This window comes from Staurois parvus, unplaced genomic scaffold (genome assembly GCF_062004578.1).
Source record: "Staurois parvus isolate SC_StPar_1 unplaced genomic scaffold, SC_StPar_1.0 ptg000450l, whole genome shotgun sequence".
In the NCBI taxonomy this organism is placed as follows: Eukaryota; Metazoa; Chordata; class Amphibia; order Anura; family Ranidae; genus Staurois; species Staurois parvus.
Window position 1 is genome coordinate 4,369,439 of NW_028318246.1, and position 18,975 is coordinate 4,388,413.

The window sequence follows — 18,975 nt, forward strand, 5'->3', positions numbered from 1 at the left end:
GAGCTGACAGGGGAGAGAACTGTTTTGTTTACAAACAGTTCTCCCCCTGTTGGAGACGCTCGGCAATCACTGGGTTCCGTCGAGTAGTCACCGGCAGGGACCCGGTGATTGACAGCTGAGGCCGAGAATGGCGGCGCGGGTAGGGCGCACGGGTGCATATTAAAGTGGTTGTAAAGTCACTTTTTTATATTTTTATCTACAGGTAAACTTAAAAAAAAGATTACTTGTAGGTAAAATGAATATCTCTTAAACGTTCATCGGTGACAATACCGGTGCCTGCGTTCTGCTTCCATCTAGACTTGCTCTGCCTCTTGTCTTGATACAGTAGCTGCATTGAAGATTTGAAGGAGGAACAAGGACATTATAATGGGGGTTTGGGGCTGACTGATGCCAACAGAGGTGGATTATAATGTGAATGGGGACTCTGACATTATGATGTGGGCTCTGATGTGAAGGAAGGTCTCTAATATGATGTGGGGGACTTTCTTACCGCACCCCCAGAACAGACAGACTGGATCCAGCCCTGAATAGAAGCTGCTAGGCTTAATTTATACACATGGTTGTGCCACAGTTTTACCAACTGTTCAATTGCAAATTAACATGGCCAGCGGCCATGTTAGTATGCACTGGGGTTCATTTACTAAATCTGGAGAGTGCAAAATCTGGTGCAACTCTGCATGGAAACCAATCAGCTTCAAGGTTTTATTGCCAAAGTTGAATTTAACAAGCTGAAGTTAGACGCTGATTGGCTACCATTCTCATACCACCAGATTCTGAGTGCACCAGTTTTAGTAAATATCCCCCATTGTTATTTACTAACAATTACTTTGTAAACTGAAGTGTCTCTATTCCTTTAGCAAATCACCCCCATTGCTTTATATTCCCAGAGAATAATCAATTATAAGTCAGTGCTGGGGGTACTTTTTTGCTCCATTTTTCTGTATTACAGCTTTTAGTACACCAGCCCTCTACAGGCTTTATCCCATATCATAAAGTGCACTAGACAAGTGAGAACTGGAACCTAATTACTCATTCCGCAAACATATTGTTTTTCCCAGAATTATATATCTAGTACATATAATGTTTCTCTCACTGTGTAACAGATTTTATCTTGAAAACTGTCACAGTGCCTGTGGCTATTTGTTAACACACCCTGTGGGTCCTACTTTAGATATTTAAATGTTCCCCTTTATAAAAAAAACAGCTATGCTTTGTTTTATAAACTTCTCAGATGTATGTGAATAGGACAACAGTCTTAAAGAATACATACCCTCCAGCTGTAGGAATGCAACCAAGGCTATTTCAAACCAACAGTTGCAGCGTGAGTCTGGTATGTGTGAGCTACATGCTATTAATATGTATGTATGGTGAAGTTTAATGCAGTATTAAAATCAAAACAATATATTGCAGTTTACCAATCTTAAAGACCTGGTTCTCACTAATGTGGGATATGCAGCTAATCCTGTGCATTTCCCACACCACATTGCAATTGCACGGCATCCATGCGATCTGGTGCAGGAGTCAGAGTTAAATTAATGACACCCCAAAACAGATCGCAAAACGCAGTGTGCTAGAAATCAAAACACCCAGACGATGCAAATCAGGTGTGGAAAATGTATGGCTCAAACTGCACTGCACAGACATCGCATGTGATGTGCACAGGAATACGGTGCGATTGCGTCCCACACCACACAAGTGTGAACCTACAGTAGAGTAAAAGAGAAGTTGAGGTTTTTTCTTTTAGAAATCATACTTACCTAGATAGATGCAGCATCTGACCGATGTCCCCCGCCAGCTCTAACACTGAGAAGTGAGCAATCAAAGATCAACTGTCAGTCACCGCTCTCTGCTCTGCAAGTGAAATCTGTGCGGTTTTACCATCAGTTTTTATGCACATATGGTGTGAATGAGGCCTTAGGGTTTAATACCGCTTTAATCATAAACATACATAAATAGCTAACACACTGCAAAGCAACCTTACCAGAAATGTATATTATTTTGGAGGTTCTTTATTATAGTCAGATTAACAAAAAAATAAGTATTTTTTTTCTTATATAACCTCTAAATCTATTTTAGTTTAGCATAGAATAGGGAATGGTTATGGCCTTTGTCAGGATTTTTTTGCTGGTGTGACCATTACCTTAGGGACAGAAAGTGATGGGAACTCAAAAATTGTACAGTGTTCACCTAAAAAAGGAAGAGTTGGAAATTTTCCAACAGGGACTCCAGTTCTGTTTACGTCAGTCTAAAGCTGACCATAGATAGATTAAAATTCGGCAGGTTCAGCAGGGACCAGCCAAACTTCGATCCATCTATGGCCATTGCCCACTACACTGAAGTCAATCTAATAATCATTTTCTCTTGAACAGGAATGTTGGAAAATTCTTGTTCAATCAGCTCTGCAGCCAACAGGCTGCAGCACTGATCGGTGTGTTCTGACAGCAGAGGAGTCCTGCTGTCAGAATACAGAATACAATAGCACAACAGGGAAGATTTCTTCATCCACTTCGAATGTGTGGATGGATTATTCATCCTGTTTTTTCATCAGCCAGCTGGCTGATAAAAAAAAAAAATGTGACCCATTTATGGCCAGTTTAAGAAGGGATTTCCCCTCACTTTGAAGAGATTTACATTCAGTTCCAATTTTGTTTCCAGAACAGGATGTAAAGAGAATCTTACCAATGGGATAGAAACAGAAAATCTAACAGGGTTTTTTTTAAAGTATAGGCAAACTTCTTTTTTTTTAGTCTTGGATAGAGTGGAGAGGATTTAGAATGCTTGTCAGTTTTTATTGCTGTCTATGTCCTCGTTAGGGAGATTCACCCTCTCTATTTGTCCTGTTTACCATTATTAGTGATGGACCAAACACCCCCATGTTTGGTTCGCAGTTGAACATTCAAACCTAATGAAAGTTCAACCGCGAACTTCAAACATAATGCAAGTCTATGGGACTCAAACTTTTACATTCAAAAGTGCCCATTGTGAAGGCTTATAGCCAAGTTATTGGTCATAAAAGGGGTATGGGGACTCTAGTACTGCCCTGAGAGGCATGAATCAGTGAAAAAAATAAGAAAAATTCCTTTAAATATCATGTCTGGGGGTGTCCCTGTAGAGTCCAGTCACACCTTTATGACTTTGAGATATTTTTGATTTCAAAGTAGGATGTCAGGTGTGACTTGCAAGACATCTGTGGCTTGCAAGACACCGATCTCTATGCAAGTTGCACCTGAAGTAGTGCATGCATTGCTTTCAAAATCGGTGCAATTCCAACCAAATCAAAATCACACCAATATGACCACTTTAATTGCGGACTATAGGGTGCTACTTGCCATGCTATTTGAAATACGCATGGCATTGCAAGTCGCACCCAGTATGACCAGGCTCTTAAACTACCTGCAAAGTTGCACATCTGAGCAATGTATAGAACCTGCTGCAGCAGGACTCACATTTTTTTTTAAAATGCCACTTTTATTAAAAAAAAAAAAAAACTGTGTGGGGTCACCCCCCCCTAATCCAAGGGAATGTTAGGAGTACAAAAAAATTTCCTGGTAGGACTTTTAAGGGGAACCCCACCCCCAAAAATGGGGGGGAAAGTGTGAGGTACCCCCTAAATTCCTACCAGACCCTTGATCCAAGCACAGGGCTGACAGGCCAGGAGAAGGGGGGTGAATGAGCACCCCCCCTTCTTAACCGTCCCAGGCCACATGCCCTCAACAAGGGAGGGGTGTGTGATGGGGACAAAGGGCCTCTTCCCTATAACCTTGTGCTGCGGTTGTGGGGCTCTGCTGGGGGTGACGTATCGGAATATGGAAGCCCCCTTTAACAAGGGGGCATCAGATAATAGCCCCCATTTGTCAATGAGTATTCCCCTCCCCTGTCTCACCAAAAAAGTGTAAAATATTAATAAAAACACAAAAGTTTTTGACAAGTCCTTTATTAAACAAAAAAAATTGTACTATCGTTTTAATCCATCGTCAATCATAACATCCAGCATTGTCACAACGACACGAACTCACCAAAATAACATAAAACCCAATGCCCACAGATCTGTCTGTACCCGCTGAGCACTCGCCGCTATATGGCATTTACCGATCAGATGTAAGCAATTTGGTGGAGCTAGCAGTGATGTCACCGCTAGCTCCGCCCAATTGTGTTGTGATTGGCCAAAGCATTGCACCTGACAAGGGTTTATCCCTTAATCACAACATTCCCTTAATCTTACAAAAAGAAAAAAAAAACGTTTTATCTATAGTTCTAATTTAATAATTTTCTCCTCTATCCAGAATGAAACAAATGTTTTAGATACACTATGAGTAAATATAAAAAAATTCTAAATTTTTTTTTTGTTTGTGAATCAGCTCACTTTAAAAATGACCTCTAATGAATGTGAAATAAAAAAAGGTATTATATGATGTAAACAGAGGATGGCTCCATTAGTTTCCTCATTCTGAGGGGCAAATAAGAACTGTTTACTTGAATATCCTGTTGATGGTCTTGGAGTATATTGGTTACAAGATTCCATTTCCTATTAAGAGTGGAGGAGTGGAGCCATTCTCTGTTTACATCATATAGTGCCTCTTATGACCTCACATTTATTGGAGGTCATTTTCAAGGTGAGTAGATTCACAAACATGAGGTGGTGTTGGATATGGTGTAGTTCACATATTTTTGAATACTGATAGTCTCTGATGGATTTTCTGCAGGTATAATTTTGCTAAAATGTAAAGGATGGTGCTTGCACAATTTTATCACTATCATTATTTGTGTTAATTTTGTATATATACGGATAGATAGATAGATAGATAGATAGATGAACATTTTTAGATATGGTTTGAAATTATTTTCACATTCGTATTGTTTATTGAGATATTTATCAATCAGCAAACTATTTTTTGTTTATATATTGTAAAAAGCAAATCCCTCAATTCTTTACTGTTTTCATATCCTGTCACACTGAATGCTGCCCAAACAAAATAATTTACACCTTACTGATATAAGTTTAGTAAGTCTGATTGGTTGCTGTGAATTACTGTGCATCATGCTTCTTGCAAAAACCAGAAAAAGGTAGGGAATGTTTTTATCCTATTTGTTTTGCTCTGCTCAATGTTTGTAGCAGATTGAATAGAACAATGGACTGAATTAAAGAGCATATGTTAGGCGATGCCCCTTCTAATCTTTCCTTTCTGCTTGTGGTAGGTAACACGAGAGTATGTGAACATGGACCTTCATGCTGGTAAATAAACCCTTGTGTTGCTGTGAGTTGGATTGCATTTTACATTGGGTAAGTCTCATCATTTCTTCCCAGTTTTTACTATTTCTCACGGAATGCTTATTTCTTATTCTCATTCCTATTACTTTTTTCTGCATAACAGTGTACATCATTCATATCACAAATGGATCATCATAGGGTTCTTTGTTAGGAAATAGCTGTATTGATGTGACTACACTGATCACAAATACATGTGTTCTTTCTAACCTCTTCAAATTCATACATAGATTTTTGCATTTTAGGATTTTTTTTTTGGAGGGGAGTCCATATTGATTTTTATTGCTGTATAGTTATCTAAAAAAATATCCATTCCAAAGAATCCCTATAAAAGGCTGTATTTATTTATATGATTGCAGCAACAGCTTATATGTAAGACAAACCTGTGCATAATTACAATAAATATATCCCTCGTCTGTATGAATAAAGTCTGCCTTTTGATGCAATCCCAATATATGCTGGTAATTTACGAGCTTTGACTACATTAATTAATTTATGAGCCTGTACATTTTCTTGGCAAGCTTTGTTCATGTTTATTGGACTATTTGAAAAAAAGTTCAAATTCAAAGCTGTCACTGTGCTTCTAGACCCCCTGATGATCAGTTGCTGGTGATTACAGGATTTTCTAAAGCTGGTTGCTGGGTTACAGCGTCCTGGCAATGTGTAAAATAACAAAGTAGAAACAGAAAGCTAAATGACATGGTGTATCATTACAAACTATAGTGGCTTCAGCAAGCCATGTGAGATGAACAGTGCAGGCAGTATTACAGCACAGGTAACCTGATGCAAACATTGTCAAATGAAGAGCACAGGCATCATGCAAAGTATCAGCTGGTTTAGTGAGACTGTAAAAGCACCAGAAGATAGGAAAGTGAGTATTTCACTGGTAAGAGACTAATGACAGTTATTTCTTTTTTAAGTTTGTTTTACACTTTAGTAGCTTCCTAGACATTAGAGATCCCTCAAATACTACTGTGTTAAAAGATATTGCTGTGTACATTAACTGAGATCCCTCCAACATTGTTGTGTACTTGAACTGAGATCCTCAAACATTACTAAGTACAATGCAGATCCTGATTTACTGGTATATCACCTGCCTAACCAATTTTCATCTTCATCTTTCTTTTCTTACTGTCTTCTTTCATTACTAAGTTACGGTATATAATGTAGTGTACAGTCTTTTTAAATTTGGTTATATGACTAGCCCTTGAAATAATTTAAATAATATATTAAAATGTAATTCACAACATAATTGCTATTCATATTGGAAAGTTGTGCAGTTTCTACTCATCCATTTCACAGCTGGTGCCTCGGGATCTATAGAAAGTTGTGACAAAAAGGAGTGCTCTAAGAAGCTTACAACAGCCTCTCTGCATAGGTACTTCAAATTGGGATAGAAAAATTTAAAGGGTCAGTCCTCACAAAACTGATATTTCAGTTTTGGATGGATCCTAGGAATTCGAATCCCTCTTCTGGCTTCTTCAGCACTTTAGCTATGAACTCTTCCTATGATATCTTACAACTCTGCTTCACAGTTTTGTTTATTTTTTTTTAATCATGATTTTATAAAAGTTTTCCACCAAGTACTGTGTATATTTTGTTAATTGCTAAAACAAGAAATTCATAATTTAATACAACAAAGGAAATATAAATATGCATTCTAATATCTTGACTTTTATTATTTATTATGCTTCATCTATTGTTTAATATATTGTAAAATATTTATTTTTTATACATATTTATTATAAAGTGTACTGTATGTAGTGGTATATTTACTACATATACATTCCCATTTAGATTGCCTATATATACAGTGTGTGTGTGTGTGTATATATATATATATATATATATATATATATTACACAAGCCTTGGAAATGTATATTACAAGCTGCATACACAAGGATTTGGTTTGTTTTTATCAATGATAAGTCGCTGTATCACTTTATCTATATACATACCATAACTTTGTATTTTTACAGTTTTGAAGCACCTTCCTAATGAAGTGGCCAGTGTAGCCACAAAACAAATTGACAGTGTTATATATGTATTCAATTAAGACCCTATTTTACCGCACTAGTTATGCTCAAGCATCTCCTCTTTTACAGCTGCCTGTGTATACCCCACCATCTATTTTTGGGGCTCATCTTACCAACCACATCCTAATATCTTCTTAAAATGATTTTTTAATTCATTGTGTTAAATTTCTTTGAAGACACATAGTTGAATCGAAATGGCGATATGAGTGTCATCCAAATAAACAGTGTGACGTGTGTTTGTCATTTGAGAATTATACTGACATTTTGCTATGTTAATATTTCAGATTTTATTTTAAAGTTTTCATAACAAGTATATAGAAAAAAAGAAAGGAAAAAAAGAAATAATATCAATCTAACAAATAATACAGTAACATCAACAGTAACATCGAGAGTACATTTGATTCATTATCATCTAAGTTTCCAAAAATTCTCAAAGGGTTTTCACAGAAATTCAAGAATTCAAAAATATTCCAGGGCAAACAATATAATATAATATTAGCAATATATAAAGAGATTTTTTCCTAAGACAGGTCACCCCATTCATAAAAAAAACAAACAGATTGAAACGCATAACAGAAAAAAAGAAAAGAAAGGGTGCAGGCATTTACACTTCTTGTTATGAATTTAAATTTAAAGGTGGTGTATCTTTCCATATTTTTTAAAATTCCTAGAGGCATTACGTTGAGCATAGATGTATTTTTCAAATATTACTTATTTATCATTTTCCTGCATCCAGTCCCCAAGAATATGAGAATTGGGTGAAACCCAGCAAGAAACTATTAGCTTACAAGCGATAAAGAGCAATCTTGCAATGGCCACTACCTGATCATATTCCAAATTTTTTAAATTTATATACCCAAGAAGACATAAGATGGGGTTTGGAATCAATACAGTATCATATACAGAATTTATCATATGTATCGCAGTACCGATATAGTTTTGGATCTGTAAAAGAGCCAGGAGATTGAGCACATTTTACAGAATCTGAATTTTCTTTGATGTCTACCCTGTACAGCAGCCCCAGAGTGTGGTAAGCCATATGCAGGATAAAAAGTTGGATTACTTTATGGGTTGGGGATCTCAAAACTAACTGTACATTCTTCATTATTTGATCCCACATATCCCCTAGAACCCCACCAATATCTGTCTCCCATTTTTGCCTGCTTGGAATGGGAAAATTAGGAAGCACTTCAGATAAAAGTCACCCATAGACCTTAGAAATTAGACTCTTAGTATTACTTACTGTACTATACTGTCTAAAATAGGGACCAAATAAAAAAAAGCGGTGGAATCCAGGTCTTCAGAGAATGTCTTAGTTGTAGATACTGAAAAAAAAAATCTTTTATCCAAGTCGTAGTCCATATAGAGTTGTTGGTATGTTTCAACACCCCTTCAGAGTACAGTTGCACAAAAGTAGTGATCCCTACACATTCTCACCTGGAAAAAAACCTTTCAGCTGGGAAATTTTTGGGAATACTCTATTTGACTATAATGGTGTAAATCTAGTATGCCCTGTAGTTCCCAATATTATTTAGTGGACTGCCAAACCTTATAAATCAAGTAAAAATGTAGGATACATTGGTTGATTAAAGGTTGGAATGGAAGAGTCCAGGTCCAATAAAGGATTACCATTATGAAATAAAGTATTGAGCATATTGAAGGAGGATATTTGCAGGCCACCCTTATCCCAGCCTGCAAGATGTTGAAGTTGGGCCGCCAGAAAATATACCCAGTGATTTGGTTTCGATACCCCACCTTGATTGTTTGGGTATTGTAGACATTCATATTTAATTCTAGCGAGTTTATTACACCATATCAAGTTCCAGAAGATAATACAGAATTTCTTAAAATATTTCTGCGGAATCCAACAGTGTGAATTGTGTAGATAATACCTTAACTGTGGCATCCAAATCATTTTCAAAAGATTGGTACGACAGAACCACGGTCACAGAAAGTGGCAACTTACACCAGACTTTATTCTGAGATCTAAATTTCTGAAGTAATGGTAGCAAATTTTGGGAAATATATTCTCTAGGATGGTTAGAAATATTTACCCCAAGATATTTAACCACTTGCCCTCCAGAGCATTTACCCCCTTTCCTGACCAGGCCATTTTATTGCTTTACAACGCTGCATTACTTTAACTGACAATTACGTGGTCATGCAGCGCTGCACCCAAATTAAATTTACGTCCTTTTTTCTCTTGAATAGAGCTTTCTTTTTGTGGTATTTGATCTCCTGTGCGTTTTTTATTTTTTACGCTATTAAAAAAAAAAGCGACAATTTTGAGAAAAAAAGCAATATTTTGACTTTTTGCTATTAATCCTGTCCAGTAAAAAAATTTAAAAAATCAAATTTCATCATAAATTTAGGCCAAAATGTATTCTGCTACATGTCTTTGCTAAAAAAAAATCCCAATACGTGTAAATTAATTGGTTTATGTGAAAGTTATAGCATTTACAAATGGCTTCATATATAATGGGCTTTTTAAAATTTTTACTAGTAATGGCGGCGATCAGCACCGTATAGCGAGACTGCAGCGGGCATTCTGACACTGGGGGGAACTGACTTGGTGTCACTGACATCACCAGTGACACCAATACAGTGATCAGTGCTAATAAATAGCACTGACACTGTACTAATGGCACTGGGCAGGAAGGGGTTAACATGTGAGGGGATCAAAGGGTTAACTGTGTGGAGTTTTAGATCATGTTCTGTGTGTGTGCTTCACTGTAAGCAAACTGCTTTGCATGGCTATGCTGTGCACAGTCATGCAAAGCAGTGTGCATAAGCTGACAGAGACAGACAGAGAGAACTGTTTTGTTTACTAACAGTTTTCCACCCAGTCGGAGATCCTTGGCAGTCACCAGGCGCCGGCGAGTAATCACCGGCCGGGACCCGGTGATTGACTGCCCCAGCCGCGAATGGCAGCGCAGGTAGGACGTGCGCCCCCTACCAATAAATGCAAAATCATGTATATATACGTAATTTTGCGCACAGCTGCCACCCTGTAGCAGTATTTCTGCTATGCGGTGGAGCTAAAGCGGTTAGTCTTTACATCCACCTTGGGCTGTGACACTACAGGAGGGATAGGGCCCTGATGAGGGTCTATTGAATGTAGTATAGATTTATTCCAGTTAATCGTAAGACCGGAAAAAGTAACAAACTTCTTTATGATAGACACTGCAGTAAGAAAATGATTTCTGAGTATCGGCTAAGTACAGCAGCATAACATCTGCATACAGAGCTATTTTTTCCTCATGCTTACCTCTGCAAAAACCTCTCACTTCAGTTGTTTGTCTTAACTAAGACTAAGTTAATATAATATAGAACAATGCAAATGGTCTAAAAATGTTCATCTAGATCAGTGGTTCTCAACCTTTCTAATGCCGCGACCCCTTAATACAGTTCCTCATGTTGTGGTGACCCCCAACCATAAAATTATTTTCATTGCTACTTCATAACTGTAATTTTGCAGTGGGAGGAGTAGTGCCACGTCATTGGTGTCAGTGGGAGGAATAGTGCCCCATCACTGATGTCAGTGGGAGGAATAGTGCCCCATCGTTGGTATCAGTGGGAGGAATAGTGCCCCATCGTTGGTATCAGTGGGAGGAATAGTGCCCCATCGTTGGTGTCAGTGGGAGGAATAGTGCCCCATCATTGGTGTCAGTGGGAGGAATAGTGCCCCATCACTGGTGTCAGTGGGAGGAATAGTGCCCCATCACTGGTGTCAGTGGGAGGAATAGTGCCCCATTACTGGTGTCAGTGGGAGGAATAGTGCCCCATCACTGGTGTCAGTGGGAGGAATAGTGCCCCATCGTTGGTGTCAGTGGGAGGAATAGTGCCCCATCGTTGGTGTCAGTGGGAGGAATAGTGCCCCATCGTTGGTGTCAGTGGGAGGAATAGTGCCCCATCGTTGGTGTCAGTGGGAGGAATAGTGCCCCATCGTTGGTGTCAGTGGGAGGAATAGTGCCCCATCGTTGGTGTCAGTGGGAGGAATAGTGCCCCATCGTTGGTGTCAGTGGGAGGAATAGTGCCCCATCGTTGGTGTCAGTGGGAGGAATAGTGCCCCATCGTTGGTATCAGTGGGAGGAATAGTGCCCCATCGTTGGTGTCAGTGGGAGGAATAGTGCCCCATCGTTGGTATCAGTGGGAGGAATAGTGCCCCATCGTTGGTATCAGTGGGAGGAATAGTGCCCCATCGTTGGTGTCAGTGGGAGGAATAGTGCCCCATCGTTGGAGTCAGTGGGAGGAATAGTGCCCCATCATTGGTGTCAGTGGGAGGAATAGTGCCCCATCATTGGTGTCAGTGGGGGGAGTAGTGCCCCATCATTGGTGTCAGTGGGGGGAGTAGTGCCCCATCATTGGTGTCAGTGGGGGGAGTAGTGCTCCATCACTGGTGTCAGTGGGGGGAGTAGTGCCCCATCACTGGTGTCAGTGGGAGGAGTAGTGCTACATCACTGGTGTCAGTGGGAGGAGTAGTGCCACATCATTGGTGTCAGTGGGAGGAATAGTGCCCCATCATTGGTGTCAGTGGGAGGAGTAGTGCCCCATCATTGGTGTCAGTGGGAGGAGTAGTGCCCCATCATTGGTGTCAGTGGGAGGAGTAGTGCCCCATCATTGGTGTCAGTGGGGGGAGTAGTGCCCCATCATTGGTGTCAGTGGGGGGAGTAGTGCTCCATCACTGGTGTCAGTGGGGGGAGTAGTGCCCCATCACTGGTGTCAGTGGGAGCAGTAGTGCTCCATCACTGGTGTCAGTGGGAGGAATAGTGCCACATCATTGGTGTCAGTGGGAGGAATAGTGCCCCATCATTGGTGTCAGTGGGGGGAGTAGTGCCCCATCATTGGTGTCAGTGGGGGGAGTAGTGCCCCATCATTGGTGTCAGTGGGAGGAATAGTGCCCCATCACTGGTGTCAGTGGGGGGAGTAGTGCCCCATCACTGGTGTCAGTGGGAGTAGTGCCCCATCACTGGTGTCAGTGGGAGGAATAGTGCCACATCATTGGTGTCAGTGGGAGGAATAGTGCCCCATCATTGGTGTCAGTGGGAGGAATAGTGCCCCATCATTGATGTCAGTGTGGTGGAGGGGAGAATAGTGCCCCATCATTGGGGTCAGGGGGGGGGGGAAATAGTGTCCCATCGTTGGTGTCAGTGGGGGGAGGAATAGTGCCCCATCATTGGTGTCAGTGGGAGGAATAGTGCCCCATCATTGATGTCAGTGTGGTGGAGTGGAGAATAGTGCCCCATCATTGGGGTCAGGGGGGGGGGGAAATAGTGCCCCATCGTTGGTGTCAGTGGGGGGAGGAATAGTGCCCCATCATTGGTGTCAGTGGGGGGAGGAATAGTGCCCCATCGTTGGTGTCAGTGGGGGGAGGAATAGTGCCCCATCGTTGGTGTCAGTGGGGGGAGGAATAGTGCCCCATCGTTGGTGTCAGTGGGGGGAGGAATAGTGCCCCATCGTTGGTGTCAGTGGGGGGAGGAATAGTGCCCCATCGTTGGTGTCAGTGGGGGGAGGAATAGTGCCCCATCGTTGGTGTCAGTGGGGGGAGGAATAGTGCCCCATCGTTGGTATTAGTGACACAAATGATGGGGCACTATTCCTCCCACTGACACCAATGATACTTACTTTGCTGACCCCTGCTCCAGCCTGGGCTCGCTCTCTCACTTACCTGTCAGCTGTCTTCCTTCTCTGGCCGCTCTCCTCTTCACTCGCTCCGGCAGCTCCCTCGGTCTTCTTTGATGTACGCGCGCTGCCGCTCGGCTCCTCCTCTCCAAGCTCCACCTCCTCGCCGGTGATTGGCCGCCTGTGTGCCTCTCCTGAGCTACAGTTCCGGTGGCCAATCAGCGGTGAGGAGGCGGAGCTGCTGAGCGATCCCGGAGGTGTGGCCAGGTGACAGCAGCGTATCATCCCGCCCACACATCGCCGGAGACTGCAGCGGTGTCTCGGTTCCTAAGACCATCGGAAATATGTGTTTTCCGATGGTCTTAGGCGACCCCTGGGAAATGGTCGTTCGACCCCCAAAGGGGTCGCGACCCCCAGGTTGAGAACCGCTGATCTAGATCAAGACCAAGAAAACCTAGAGTGACTACATTTTCTGAAGAGTTGGATATCAGGCTAACTTCAATACACAATTTATAGCTGACTTTGAATCCAAAATTCAAATCCACTTGGAAAAAGTACAGCCAAAAAATAGTCAAAATATGGCTGACAAATTACAGTCTTCATATAACAGTTTCCAAACCACAAAGTGTATTCAAAACTGCTTTTTTCTTGTTTTGGATCCAGCGAGCAAAGACTAAATACCCATTTAATTTTTTTGCTTTGTTGTCTTTTTCCTCAATGGGGAAATTTCCCTTCACATCCCATCCCATAGAGCAACAGTAAGTGAGAAGAAATCTCCCCAAAGGGGAGAAAATTTCCATTTTATACATTTGTTGCTGAAACAGGTATTCCCATTGAAAAATCTCTTCTTCATTTACTGTTGTGGTGACAACTGTAATATTGTTGAATTTTCTATTACTTTCTGTCCGAGTGACAATGGTCATAAGACAAATAGAGAGGTGAAACATAGGAGACTTTTTTTAATGATAAAAATAACAAAAGTCTTGGTGGTGGGCTAAGTCTTTTCTCATTACAATTATAATTACAAATTAAATATCAGTTTTAGGGGAATGGATAATTTTAAGCAGGAGGTATATTATTTCCTCAAATATGATCTTTTTGCATGTGTACATTTGTTTATGAATCTATTATAGGAAAATGTATATAATTTTGTATATATGAGTTTTTCAGAAGTATTTTTTTTAGGGTTCAACTCAGATTTTATGTATGGTCTTTACACAGTTCACATGGATATTGCTGCAAGTAGCAAAGATCATCATAACTTCCCGCAGCCATTAAATCATTTTAAGCTGTCATGGTGCCACTCAGCAGATGATGATGCTGCCACTGATGATGAACAAGAAGATCTGCCTTATGATGGGATTCTTGAATGTTATCTAGTTCCAAGCTTAAGTTGTGATCTACAGACAAATTCTGTTGTCCCTTCTGATTGTCAACAAGAATGCCTGGAAGAAAGCCTACCTGTAAACATTAGCATAGCATCTGCTTCTACAAGTGAGGAAACTATTTATTCTTTGGACAGTAACAATGAGTTTAGTTTGTCCGAGACTTTAACCAAACCAAGTGAAACCAAAGAAGACATTGAACACAACAGGGATAATTTACCCTCCATTTCTACAATAATTCCAGATGTTCTCCTACGCCATTTTAATGAGGACAGTCTGCTAAATCCATTTGAGTTCATTGACCATGAGACAATGCCAGAAATATCAATTGCCGAGAGCAGCGATGAAACTGTTATAAGCAGAAAAAGTTGTACTAAGCATAGCCAGCATGGTCTCCATAATGATGAAGTTAATGATTTTGGAGAGGAAAGTTTGGAAATATGGCAAAATGAAAACACTGCTGACCAAGAAGACATTTTTACTAGTGAAGTGAATTCTGATACTGATCAAAGATCACTTAAAGAGGATGTACCTGAATTTGATCAGGGAGGCAAAGAACAGAATGAATTAACAACCAAAAATATGGACAAGGAAGTCCAACATCCTAAGCAAGACCAAGAAAGAAGACTTTCATCTAGTGAAATAAAGTATGGTCAAGGACAGGTTCACTACAAGCTCCCTGATTTCTCTAAAGTACCACCAAAAGTAAAAATACCTAAAAGTGATACTGGTAATGTTAAGCCGGTTTCTTCAATAAAGAAAGCTATGTCATCTTACAATTTTTCAGATCAATCTTTTGTTATTCAAGATATACTGGATTCAATGCAACCATATACAGAATATGGGTTAATGAAGGCTAATTCCATGTGTTCTGACCAGCTACTTGTACAGGTAAATATAGGAAATATTATATTACTCAATAAAATATTATTTATCATATGTTCTGGTTTAACCTGCTGCAGCTGATTAACATTTGGTATGAAGGGATTAATAGAAATAGTAAGTATCAAAACATCTGCAGAGAGTACTGCTTTGTTGCCCACAGCAACAATTTAGCTTATGTATTCAATAATGCCTGTGTTGCTTGTGACTTTTTTTTGTATTTTATTTTTCACCTTTGACTTTAGTTGTCTCCAAGGGTGCTTCAGAACAATTATCATAATCATTATTTGACATCTTGGTTAATTGCCTGCAGAGGTTAATTGGTAGATTGAACATATTTACTAAAACACTCCAACCTCATACAGTATACATGCATGGCCTGTTAGGTATTCTGAGCAGCTGTAGATTGTTTTCTGGAAATCTCCACAGTTTCTTTTCCAAGAATTGTGTTAGGTTTTACATCAAAATTACAGAGTAACAGTGGTATATGAAGATGTTGAATACAATAATGATCCAGATAAAGGCAAAATAACGTTTTAAGATATAAAAGGAGAATCATGTCGTACAGGTCGTACAAGTAAGAAAGGAGGGTGACTTCCATATGTCTAAATTAGAAATGCCAGTTTGGTTATGTGGATACATAAGCAGATTTGTTAAAGGAAGTTGCAAAGTATGTGATTATAATAATCTATAGCGGTAACATCAATAATACAAGCCATATTAAGAATAACATTACAAGTAATGTTATAACAACCGTAACTGTCATAAAGCAGCGATACTGTTTGGGATAGTGGGTAGCTGAATAGCCAGCACAGCTTCTTGGATCCTGTTCTGCCACTGGGCAGTCTAGACAGTTAATATAATTGAGGAGGGACAGCAGCTTCCTGAAGATATATGTAGTATGCCAAAACCATGGCAATACAAACCTCAGGTGCCACAGCCACAATTTTTGCCAGCAGCTTATCTGATTGAGGCTCCCATCTGTCCTAACAACTTCTTTGGGGAAACTCAGAAAATCCTTTCTGGGCAGGAGTGCTGCCTCATAGCACGGTGGAAACTACTGTAAAAGAGAATAGGACTTACAGACAGCGCTCAGGGGAATGCTCACATCCATCACTCCCAGCTGTCTTGCCCCATGCCAACATCAATACCTCTCCTGCCTCCTCATGTTCTTGCTTCCACACATCCCTTCCTTAGCCACCTTTCCTACTCAGAAGTCCACAAGTCCCCCCCCCCCCCCCCCCCACCCGACACACATCCTCCCTCCACCCGCCTCTCACCCCTGCTGGCAAACATCCCTTCCTGAGCACCTCATGTTCCCACTGACACATATCTCTCCCTGGCCAACCCACAGACATGCCTCCCAAGCTGCCCCCCATCAAACACCCCATTCACTAATAGGATAGCCAAACAGCACAGGGGAGATTAATAACACCCTTGAATAGGAAAAGTACAGTGAACCTGAAGCTAGTCTATAAACATTCAAGTTTTGCATATTCTTAAAAAGCAGCAAAAGAGCTTTAAAGCAAACCCACTCTGATTTCTGTACCTGCATAGACTATGGAACAATTTAAGTCTCTTTATTACCAGCTCAGCTAACCCTGCTCCCCTTTCCTGAGCAACTGCCCTATATTTACACCACAGAATACAAGGATGGAAGACTCATGAGTCACTTCTGGGAGGGGTGAGCAGAGTATGATGAATTTCTGAGAGCATCCCCTTTAAAGGAAAAGCTCCTTCCATCAGGAGTAAAATTGTAACATAAACTAGGTTTGAGATTATTTCATATTCTGATTTAAAACCCAAATAAAGGGGTCGCAGCCATAATTTTCCACACTTCAATTTCCTGGTTTTATTTACTATCATGGTTGGTCAGATGGTTAGAATGTGGTTGGAATTAGGGTGGTTGTTTGTGGGGTTGTACAGTCCCATGTTGAACAAGCACTGAAGCTTTTAAGTCTCTCTTACCAGCTCAACTAACTCTGCTCCCCTTTCCAGAGCACCTACTCTATATTTACATCAAAGATTACAAGGCTGGAAGGTTGCTGAGTCACTTCTGGGAGTGGTGAGCAGAGTAAGATGATTTTGTGAGACCATCCCCTTTTAAGGTAAACCCCATCCCATCAGGAGTAAAAGTGTAATATAAAGAGCGGTGCACCATGAATTGCCAGCTGTAATCTTTGCAGCATTTCCCTTTCACCACAACCCTTTGTGAGCCTATTAAAATCTTTGTACTCCTGGCATGTAGGACACTTGACCACTCTCCTTTGTTTTTCACAAGGCAGTACTAAATGCCTAAACAGAAAATCTCCAGGCCAGTGCTATTAGGGTGTAGCAGGATGGGGGGGGGGGGGGGGGGTTCTATCAAGCCCTCCCTTCCCCCAAGGCATCTACAGAATTTTAGATTGGTGGTGGATCAGCATGACTGAGAAGCACGGCAAAGGTATGAGCAGCCACCTGAAGGATGATATATTGTTTGCTTTTTGTTTTGATATATTCTTACTCTTTTTAAATTTTCCACAAGGTTTCAGAGATTTCACAAAATGCTACTGATTCCAAAGACCAAATCAACTGTGTAGTGTCATCAACTCCCGATTTTGACCACCATCCTACAAATGCAGATAAACATACCGAAGACTCACTTACTGACAGACTTACTGGAATACAAGGAGGTATATTAATGATTCTTCTTAATTATTGGTAAAATAATATCAAGCTATGCCAGCTTGGAAATCTAATATATTTTTTTAAGTAATTGTGATTTTTCCCACATACACTATATTGCCAAAAGTATTGGGACACCCCTCCAAATCATTAAATTCAGGTGTTCTAATCACCTCCATGGCCACAGGTGTATAAAATCAAGCACCTATCATGCCGACAGCTTCTACAAAGATTTGTGAAAGAATGGGGAATGGGTTGCTTTCAGGAGCTCAGTGAATTCAAAAGTGGCACCGTGATAGGTTGCCACCTGTGCAATAAGTCCATCCGTGAAATTTCCTTGCTACTAAATATTCCACGGTCAACTGTAAGTGGTATTATAGCAAAGTAGAAGCAACTGGGAACAACAGCAACTCAGTCACAAAGTGATAGGTCACGTAAAATGACAAGGTGGGGTCAGCACATTCTGAAGTCGCCAACTGTTTGCAGACTCAATAGCTAAAGACTTCCAAACTTTGTGTGGCCTTCAAATTAGCACAACATGCTTCATTGAATGGGTTTCCATGGCCAAGCAGCTACAAGCCTTACATCACCGGGTGCAATGCAAAGCATCAGATGCAGTGGTGTAAAGCATGCCACCAATGGACTCTAGAGCAGCAGAGTCATGTTCTCTGGAGTGACGAATCATGGCAATCAATGTCTTGCAATCCCTTGTACGTGCATTTGGTGGTTGCCATGAGAAAGGTACTTGCCTGACTGCATTGTGTCAAGTGTAAATTTTAGTGGAGGGGGATTATGGTGTGGGGTTGTTTTTCAGGGGTTGGGCTTGGCCCCTTAGTTCTTCTTAAGGCGTCAGGTACCAAGACATTTTGGACAATTTTATGCTCCCAACTTTGTGGGAACAGTTTGGGGATGGCCCCTTCCTGTTCCAACATGACTGCGCTACAGTGCACAAAGCAAGGTCCATAATGACATGGATGAGCGAGTTTGGGGTGGAGGAACTTGACTGGCCTGCACAGAGTCCTGACCTCAACCCGATAGAACATCTTTGGGATGAATTAGAGTGGAGACTTCAAGACAGGTCTTCTTGCCTGACATCAGTGCCTGACATCACAAATGCGC

The 18,975-nt window shown here is 40.7% G+C and overlaps 2 protein-coding genes across 3 annotated transcripts in view; one reads left to right on the forward strand and one right to left on the reverse strand.

Annotated features, from left to right (window-relative positions):
- GPSM2 (G protein signaling modulator 2) overlaps nt 1-18,975 on the reverse strand; it is a 163,663-nt gene that overhangs the window by 106,362 nt on the left and 38,326 nt on the right. The window lies entirely within an intron of this gene.
- Nucleotides 14,021-18,975, forward strand: part of AKNAD1 (AKNA domain containing 1) — a 156,817-nt gene continuing 151,862 nt past the window's right edge. The window contains 2 exon segments of the mRNA XM_089688694.1: nt 14,021-15,201; nt 17,717-17,864. Of these exon segments, the coding sequence (XP_089544820.1) occupies nt 14,083-15,201; nt 17,717-17,864 (1,267 nt within the window). The 5' untranslated portion in view covers nt 14,021-14,082.